This window comes from Coregonus clupeaformis, chromosome 5, assembly GCF_020615455.1.
Source record: "Coregonus clupeaformis isolate EN_2021a chromosome 5, ASM2061545v1, whole genome shotgun sequence".
NCBI lineage: Eukaryota > Metazoa > Chordata > Actinopteri > Salmoniformes > Salmonidae > Coregonus > Coregonus clupeaformis.
Genome location: NC_059196.1, coordinates 19,994,134 through 20,004,325, shown reverse-complemented (window position 1 = coordinate 20,004,325; position 10,192 = coordinate 19,994,134). Strand labels below are relative to the sequence as shown.

At 42.7% G+C, this 10,192-nt stretch overlaps 1 protein-coding gene across 1 annotated transcript in view; it reads left to right on the top strand.

The window, feature by feature from the left end:
* The first annotated feature begins 447 nt into the window (after positions 1 to 447).
* Positions 448 to 10,192, top strand: part of LOC121561797 (ATP-binding cassette sub-family F member 3) — a 30,331-nt gene continuing 20,586 nt past the window's right edge. The window contains exon 1 of the mRNA XM_041874254.2: positions 448 to 660. Coding sequence (XP_041730188.1) covers positions 573 to 660 — 88 coding nt within the window. The 5' untranslated portion in view covers positions 448 to 572. The remainder of the gene's footprint in view (positions 661 to 10,192) is intronic.

Genomic DNA, 10,192 nt, shown 5'->3' with positions numbered 1-10,192 from the left:
ACAGATGGATGACTCACTACCAAATAGCCGGCAGTAGGAGAAGATGGAACGAGATTGATTTTGGCCGACATTCTGCTATATTTCTCATCAATGAAACATTATCGTAATACAATTTTCCCCAAACTAGAATCTGTTACGAACAGATTGGACTAAGTTTTGTAGACTTTACCCTTTGCCAAAGTTTTAAAAAATTGCGTTGTTTAGAAGGAGTGCAAAGGCCAATTGAGTTTTTGTACACTTCACAGAATAGGCGTTCCTTAAAGGAAATATGCAAATTAATGCCAGAACGCGCCAATAGGATCTCGCTAGCTCGTGCTTGGCACTGCCCACCTCCTCTGTCCATTATGAGTCATTTGTTTCCATTCGAAACGACGGGCAGTGGTCTATCTTGGTTTAGTTAGAAATATCTTTGATGTCATTACATAAGAGGTTGATGGAACCAAAGACAATTAGAGGTGGAGGGAGGTAAAGATGAGCGCAAAAGATATCATAGAAAATACTACAATACCCATAATGCATAGTTTGAGGACGTGCCTTGTCGTATATTGTGGGCACATGCGCTGTTCTTGTGGATGAGCCGGTGTATCATGGCGACATACGTGGATATTCTGAAGAGCGAGTTTCCCGAAATTGACACCGAAGTGTTCGAATACATCACGGGTAAGAGACTGTAAATGGATGGAGATGGTGTGTGGATCTCGTACACTTTAAAATGCCACCGGTTAGAAGATTGGCGGATGGCTTCTTCTCCTCTGCCACGTGAAGTAAGGTTAGCTAGCATAGCCGTCCCACACAGCGTTGAGGCACAGTCACGTTAGCTGGTTAGCCAACACGTAACATGCCGGTAGTTAGCTCATAATTGGCCCATTTGAACCACTAACCGGATGAGCTAGGCTAACTAATTTATTGCCTTCAATTAATAGCAAACTAGCTGCTTCTGTGTGAGTTTACCGGCATGCAATAATAATAATAATACATGGGACTTAGTTATATTGCGCTTTTCATGGACCCAAAGTCGCAAAACAAAAAAATTTAGTTAAAACAAAACATCAGCCTAAACATGAACAAGGAGAGCGGTGGGCTGAAGGAAGGGAAAGCGTTATCGATCAGTGAATGGGGAGGTTGGGGTTTGGATATGAAGCCGGTTTACATAGGGCTTTCAACACTTCCGAATTCGTCAAACGAAGTTCCGGCCATATTAATTTTGGAGCAAGGCGCAGGGGATTGTGGGAAGGTGTGCGTCGAGAACCCTACTAGTCGAGCAGTAGGAAAAGTTGTTGTTCTGCTTTATGCAAACATATTCTACATAGTTAAGCGCATAAAACGTGGTAATTAACTACAATTATTTTTTTTATTTTTTTTACATTTCACCTTTATTTAACCAGGTAAGCCAGTTCAGAACAAGTTCTCATTTACAAAGCAAAGCAGTGCGATAAAAACAACAAACACAGAGTTACATATGGAATAAACAAAACGTACATTTAATAACACAATAGAAAATCTATATACAGTGTATTCAAATGTGGTAAATTATGGAGGTAAGGCAATAAATAGGCCATAGTGCAAAATAATTACAATTTAGTATTAACACTGGAGTGTTAGATGTGCAGAAGATGATGTGTGAATAGAGATACTGGGGTGCAAATGAGCAAAATAAATAACAATGTAAATAACAATATGGGAATTAGGTAGTTGGGTGGGCTAATTACAGATGGGCTGTGTACAGGTGCAGTGATCGGTAAGCTGCTCTGACAACTGATGCTTAAAGATAATGAGGGAGATAAGTGTCTCCAGCTTCAGAGATTTTTGCAGTTCGTTCCAGTCATTTGCAGCAGAGAACTGGAAGGAATGGCGGCCAAAGGAGGTGTTGGCTTTGGGGATGAGCAGTGAGATATACCTGCTGGAACGCATACTACGGGTGGGTGTTGCTATGGTGACCAATGAGCTAAGATAAGGCAGGGATTTGCCTAGAAGAGATTTATAGATGACATGGACCCAGTGGGTTTGGCGACGAATATGTGGTGAGGGCCAGCCAACGAGAGCGTACAGGTCACAATGGTGGGTAGTATATGGGGCTTTGGTGACAAAACGGATGGCACTGTGAAAGACTACATCCAATTTGCTAGTAGAGTAGAGTGTTGGAAGCTATTTTGTAAATGACATCGCCGAAGTCAAGGATCGGTAGAATAGTCCGTTTTACGAGGGCATGTTTAGCAGCATGAGTGAAGGAGGCTTTGTTGCGAAATAGGAAGCCAATTCTAGATTTAACTTTGGATTGGAGATGCTTAATGTGAGTCTGGAAGGAGAGTTTACAGTCTAACCAGACACCTAGGTATTTGTAGTTGTCCACATATTCTAAGTCAGACCCGCCGAGAGTAGAGATTCTAGTCGGGGGGGCAGGTGCAAGCAGCGTTCGATTGAAGAGCATGCATTTAGTTTTACTAGCGTTAAAGAGCAGTTGGAGGCCACGGAAGGAGTGTTGTATGGCATTGAAGCTCGTTTGGAGGTTTGTTAACAGTGTCCAATGAAGGGCCAGATGTATACAAAATGGTGTCGTCTGCGTAGAGGTGGATCTGAGAATCACCAGCAGCAAGAGCGACATCATTGATATACACAGAGAATAGAGCCGGCCCGAGAATTGAATGGGCAAGTTGCAGTGGAGGGTGCAGAGCTGGTGGCCGGGGTAAGGATAGCCAGGTGGATAGCATTGCCAGCCGTAGCAAAATGCTTATTGAAATTCTCGATTATCGTCGATTTATCGGTGGTGACAGTGTTTCCTAGCCTCAGTGCAGTGGGTAGCTGGGAGGAGGTGCTCTTATTCTCCAAGGACTTTAGTGTCCCAAAACTTTTTCGAGTTAGTGCTACAGGATGCACATTTCTGTTTGAAAAAGCTAGCCTTTGCTTTCCTAACTGATTGTGTATATTGGTTCCTGACTTCCCTGAAGTTGCATATTGCGGAGCTGTTCGATGCTAATGCAGTACGCCACAGGATGTTTTTGTGCTGGTCAAGGGCAGTCAAGTCTGGGGTGAACCAGGGGCTATATCTGTTCTTAGTTCTGCATTTTTTGAATGGGGCATGCTTATTTAAGATGGAGAGGAAAGCACTTTTGAAGAACATCCAGGCATCCTCTACTGACGGAATGAGGTCAATATCCATCCAGGATACCGGGCCGGGTCAATTAGAAAGGCCTGCTCGCTGAAGTGTTTTAGGGAGCGTTTGACAGTGATGAGGGGTGGTCGTTTGACCGGGAACCCATTACGGACGCAGGCAGTGATCGCTGAGATCCTGGTTGAAGACAGCGGAGGTGTATTTAGAGGGTAAATTAGTCAGGATGATATCTATGAGGGTGCCCATGTTTACAGATTTAGGGTTGTACCTGGTAGGTTCCTTGATAATTTGTGTGAGATTGAGGGCATCTAGTTTAGATTGTAGGACAGGCGGGGTGTTAAGCATATCCCAGTTTAGGTCACCAAGCAGTACGAACTCAGAGGATAGATGGGGGGCAAGCAATTCACATATGGTGTCCAGGGTACAACTGGGGGCTGAGGGGGGTCTGTAGCAAGCGGCAACAGTGAGAGACTTATTTCTGGAAAGGTGGATTTTTATAAGTAGAAGCTCAAAATGTTTGGGCACAGACCTGGATAGTATGATAGTTGGCAGTTCTATCTAGATGGAAAATGTTGTAATTCGGGATGGACCTTTCTGAATAGTATGATAGTTGGCAGTTCTATCTAGATGGAAAATGTTGTAATTCGGGATGGACCTTTCTGAATAGTATGATAGTTGGCAGTTCTATCTAGATGGAAAATGTTGTAATTCGGGATGGACATTTCTGAATTTTTGGTGGCCTTCCTAAGCCAGGATTCAGACACTGCTAGAACATCAGGGTTGGCAGAGTGTGCTAACGCAGTGAATAACTCAAACTTGGGGAGGAGGCTTCTGATGTTGACATGCAAGAATCCAAGGCTTTTACGGTTACAGAAGTCAACTAATGATAGCGCCTGGGGAGTAGGAGTGATACTGGGGGCTACAGGGCCTGGGTTAACATCTACCTCACCAGAGAAACAGATGAGGAATAGAATAAGGATACGGCTAAAGGCTTTAAGAACTGCTCTTCTAGTGCGTTGGGTACAGAGAATAAAAGGGGCAGATTTCCGGGCGTTGTAGAATAGATTCAGGGCATTATGTACAGACAAGGATATGAGTACAGTGGAGGTACACCTAAGCATTGGGTAACGATGAAAGAGGTAGCATCACTGGAGGTACCGATTGAGCCGGTCTCCACGTGTTTGGGGGGTGGGACAAAGGAGTTCTCTGGGGCTGGTTGAGCGGGACTGGAGGTTCTACAGTGAAATAGTACAATAAGAACTAGCCCAAACAGCAATAGGCTAGGCATATTGACATGGGAGAGAGGCATAACGCAATCACAGGTGTTATTCGAGAGGGCTAAGACAACAACTGGTAATGGCGACAAAAGTTTGGGCTGAGGCTAAACAGATAAACAGGATCGGGTACCATGTAAAGGAACAGTCCAGCAGGCATCAGCTGTGTAGCTGAGTGATCATAAGGTCTAGTGAACAACAATAGCTAAGTCCGGGAGCAGTTTGTAGGCTGCTACAGCACAGGCGAGCAGGAGGCACGGCTGTTGATTGCGCGTGCTAGCGGGCCGGGGCTAGCAGATGGATGTTCATGGTCGTCGCAACGGGAAGCCTGTTGAAACCCCGTCAGACGATTACGACGGCAGACCAGTCGTGATGGATCGGCGGGGCTCCGTGTCGACACTAGGAGGTCCCGTCCGGTTGACAGAGAGGTAGATAGCCGGGAGATGGGCCTGGCTCGAGGCTAGCTCAAGGCTAACTGGGGCATCGGGACAGTGGTGTATAAGCCAACAACAGCCATTCGGTTGCAGCTAGCTAGTTGCGATGATCCCGTGTTAAGGTCCAGTGATTCCGGCAGAAAATCTGATATGCTCTGGATCGATAGCACGCTGTGCAGACCGATAATTGTCCAGGCTAGAGCTGGCTGGTAAGTAGTGCAGGCCATGGACAGTGATGAAGACCGCTAACTGTGGCTAATAGCAAGTAGCTAGTTAGCTGGCTAGTTTCAGCTGTAGGTTTTTGATAAAAATAAAGGAAATAATAGAATCCGTTCCATATTGGGTGAGGCGGGTTGCAGGGAAGTATATTTGGTTAAAGGATGGGAAGTGAGATAGAGAAATATATACGAAAAAAATACAAAATAAAAAAACAGGCTATTTACACGAGGACACAACACAATTCACGACCACACTGCTACACGCATCTACTTGTCTGGTCTGTTTTTATTTTAGGCATGCTATGGAACAGACAGAAGAATGCGCGATCGTGAGGGGTTGTACAGATCAGCTGTTACTTCGCAAGGTATCTCTACCTGAAAATACATGATCTAAGTGATTGATAGTTGGTATTCAGCAGTCATAAAAGTATGCTTTATTTACTTTGCAGAACTACAAAATGGTGATTTTGTCAGACAGCATAGACAGCAGCTCTATTGAGATGAGATGACTTGTAATGAAATAATAGTAATCAAATAAACCAAATGTAATATACACAAAAACTATTAAAGTAATGTGAATAAATTATGGTTAATACGTGATAAGCAGTAATGGGCAGTCACTTACATCATGGGACTTTAATTGTTTTATTCTGTGTTACAGCATTCAACCCAAATAATCGTAACCGAAATCGAAAACCGTGATTATATTTTATAATTCACTAACTGTAAGTTTTTAGTATTTTAGTATTCACTAACTGTAAGTCGCTCTGGATAAGAGCGTCTGCTAAATAACTAAAATGTAAATGTAAATGTGCTTGTGCTGCTAGCTAGCTATGAACATCCCAAGTGGCGCAGTGCTAGCTGTGCCACTAGAGATCCTGGTTCGAATCCAGGCTCTGTCGTAGCCGGCCGCGACCGGGAGACCCATGGGGCAGCGCACAATTGGCCCAGCGTCGTCCAGGGTAGGGGAGGGAATGGCCGGCAGGGATGTAGCTCAGTTGGTAGAGCATGGCTTTTGCAATGCCAGGGTTGTGGGTTCGATTCCCACGGGGGGCCAGTATGAAGAAAAAAAAATATGTATGCACAACAAAGTTTGAAAGTCAAAGCCACAATTTCTGTTACCCGAAGTACCCATCTTTTAAAATTAAAATAAAATTAGTGAAAACAAAAATACATATAAAAAAAAAACGAAAAGAAAAATAACCATTGATCAACCTGAACCTCAAAATTGTGATCAAAGCCACCATTTATGAATGTGTTGACAATAAAATTTGCCCACCAAAGGATAGAAATTACCAGTAATACACATTATAACATTGTAAATGATACACCAAGCATGAATTTCCTATGTAATATGCTACCCATTGGATTATGGTATTTTAACATTATGACTCTCATATATTATAGCTTAGGGCGCTTTCATTATACCTGTGTCATGAAATTGATGATTATAGCTCACTTCCTTTAAAATACATAGGCCTACATGTAAAATGCACATGAATGGGTACTTTGGGTAACAGAAATTGTGGCTGTGACTTTCGAACTTTGTTGTGCAAATCTCTCTTCACCCACCATCATCACCAACAATCTCTACAGTCCTGACCTTCTGATCTTGTCTTTGTATTCTTAAATCATTCTCAGTAAATGAACGAGGTAGAAATATATAACACTCCCCTACAAATTGTCAGCTCCTTATTTTAGGGCTGACCCCAATTTGTCTATTGTTTGGTTTATAGGCTGTTGGTCGACAGAGATTTTTTTTTGTCGAGCAGTAGCATATATATACAGTGGGGAGAACAAGGATTTGATACACTGCCGATTTTGCAGGTTTTCCTACTTACAAAGCATGTAGAGGTCTGTAATTTTTATCATAGGCACGCTTCAACTGTGAGAGACTGAATCTAAAACAAAAATCCAGAAAATCACATTGTATGATTTTTAAGTAATTCATTTGCATTTTATTGCATGACATAAGTATTTGATCACCTACCAACCAATAAGAATTCCGGCTCTCACAGACCTGTTAGTTTTTCTTTAAGAAGCCCTCCTGTTCTCCACTCATTACCTGTATTAACTGCACCTGTTTGAACTCGTTACCTGTATAAAAGACACCTGTCCACACACTCAATCAAACAGACTCCAACCTCTCCACAATGGCCAAGACCAGAGAGCTGTGTAAGGACATCAGGGATAAAATTGTAGACCTGCACACGGCTGGGATGGGCTACAGGACAATAGGCAAGCAGCTTGGTGAGAAGGCAACAACTGTTGGCGCAATTATTAGAAAATGGAAGAAGTTCAAGATGACGGTCAATCACCCTCGGTCTGGGGCTCCATGCAAGATCTCACCTCGTGGAGCATCAATGATCATGAGGAATGTGAGGGATCAGCCCAGAACTACACAGCAGGACCTGGTCAATGACCTGAGGAGAGCTGGGACCACAGTCTCCAAGAAAACCATTAGTAACACACTACGCCGTCATGGATTAAAATCCTGCAGCGCACGCAAGGTCCCCCTGCTCAAGCCAGCGCATGTCCAGGCCCGTCTGAAGTTTGCCAATGACCATCTGGATGATCCAGAGGAGGAATGGGAGAAGGTCATGTGGTCTGATGAGACAAAAATATAGCTTTTTGGTCTAAACTCCACTCGCTGTGTTTGGAGGAAGAAGGATGATGAGTACAACCCCAAGAACACCATCCCAACCGTGAAGCATGGAGGTGGAAGCATCATTCTTTGGGGATGCTTTTCTGCAAAGGGGACAGAACGACTGCACCGTATTGATGGGAGGATGGATGGGGCCATGTATCACGAGATCTTGGCCAACAACCTCCTTCCCTCAGTAAGAGCATTGAAGATGGGTCAAAGCTGGGTCTTCCAGCATGACAACGACCCGAAACACACAGCCAGGGCAACTAAGGATTGTCTCCGTAAGAAGCATCTCAAGGTCCTGGAGTGGCCTAGCCAGTCTCCAGACCTGAACCCAATAAAACATCTTTGGAGGGAGCTGAAAGTCTGTATTGCCCAGCGACAGCCCCGAAACCTGAAGGATCTGGAGAAGGTCTGTATGGAGGAGTGGGCCAAAATCCCTGCTACAGTGTGTGCAAACCTGGTCAAGACCTACAGGAAACGTATGATCTCTGTAATTGCAAACAAAGGTTTCTGTACCAAATATTAAGTTGTGCTTTTCTGATGTATCAAATACTTATGTCATGCAATAAAATGCAAATTAATTACTTAAAAATCATACAATGTGATTTTCTGGAGTTTTGTTTTAGATTCCGTCTCTCACAGTTGAAGTGTACCTATGATAAAAATTACAGACCTCTACATGCTTTGTAAGTAGGAAAACCTGCAAAATCGGCAGTGTATCAAATACTTGTTCTCCCCACTGTATATATACAGTTTAAGTCGGAAGTTTACATACACTTAGGTTGGAGTCATTAACACTCGTTTTTCAACCACTCCACACATTTCTTGTTAACAAACTATAGTTTTGTCAAGTCGGATAGGACATCTACTTTGTGCATGACTCAAGTAATTTTTCCAACAATTGTTTACAGACAGATTATTTCACTTATAATTCACTGTATCACAATTCCAGTGGGTTAGACGTTTACATACACTAAGTTGAAAATTAGGTCATGGCTTTAGAAGCTTCTGATAGGCTAATTGACGTCAATTGGAGGTGTACATGTGGATGTATTTCAAGGCCTACCTTCAAACTCAGTGCCTCTTTGCTTGACATCATGGGAAAATCAAAATAAATCAGCCAAGACCTCAGAAAAAATATTGTAGACCTCCCCAAGTTTGGTTCATCCTTGGGAGCGATTTCCACGTTCATCTGTACAAACAATAGTACGCAAGTATAAACACCATGGGACCACGCAGCCGTCATACCGCTCAGGAAGGAGACGCGTTCTGTCTCCTAGAGATGAACGTACTTTGGTGCGAAAAGTGCAAATCAATCCCAGAACAACAGCAAAGGACCTTGTGAAGATGCTGGAGGAAACCGGTACAAAAGTATCTATATCCACAGTAAAACGAGTCCTATATCGACATAACCTGAAAGGCCGCTCAGCAAGGAAGAAGCCACTGCTCCAAAACCGCCATAAAAAAGACAGACTACGGTTTGCAACTGCACAAGACAAAAGATCGTACTTTTTGGAGAAATTTAATCTGGTCTGATGAAACAAAAATAGAACTGTTTGGCCATAATGACCATCGTTATGGACAATGACCCCAAGCATACTTCCAAAGTTGTAGCAAAATGGCTTAAGGACAACAAAGTCAAGGTATTGGAGTGGCCATCACAAAGCTCTGACCTCAATCCTATAGAACATTTGTGGGCAGAACTGAAAAAGCGTGTGCGAGCAAGGAGGCCTACAAACCTGACTCAGTTACACCAGCTCTGTCAGGAGGAATGGGCCAAAATTCACCCAACTTATTGTGGGAAGCTTGTGGAAGGCTACCCTAAACGTTTGACCCAAGTTAAACAATTTACAGGCAATGCTAACAAATACTAATTGAGTGTATGTAAACTTCTGACCCACTGGGATTGTGATGAAAAAAATAAAAGCTGAAATAAATAATTCTCTCTACTATTATTTCACATTCTTAAAATGAAGTGGTGATCCTAACTGACCTAAGACAGGGAATTTTTACTAGAATTAAATGTCAGGAATTGTGAAAAACTGAGTTTAAATGTATTTGGCTAAGGTGTATGTAAACTTCCGACTTCAACTGTGTGTATGTATGTATGTATGTATGTATACTACTACATGTCAAAAGTTTGGACACCTACTCATTCAAGGGTTTTTCTTTATTTTTACATTGTAGAATAATAGTGACGACATCAATACTATGAAATAACACATCATGTAGTAACCAAAAAAGTGTTAAACAAATCAAAATATATTTTATATTTGAGATTCTTCAAATAGCCACCCTTTGCCTTGATGACAGGTTTGCACACTCTTGGCATTCTCTCTTGCACACTCTTGGCATCTCAAGGATGAAACAGGATGCACCTGAGCTCGATTTCGAGTCTCATAACAACGGGTCTGAATACTTATGTAAATAAGGTATTTCTGTTTTTTTTTTTTTATGTAAATTTGCACATTTCTAAACCTGTTTTCGCTTTGTCATTATGGGGTATT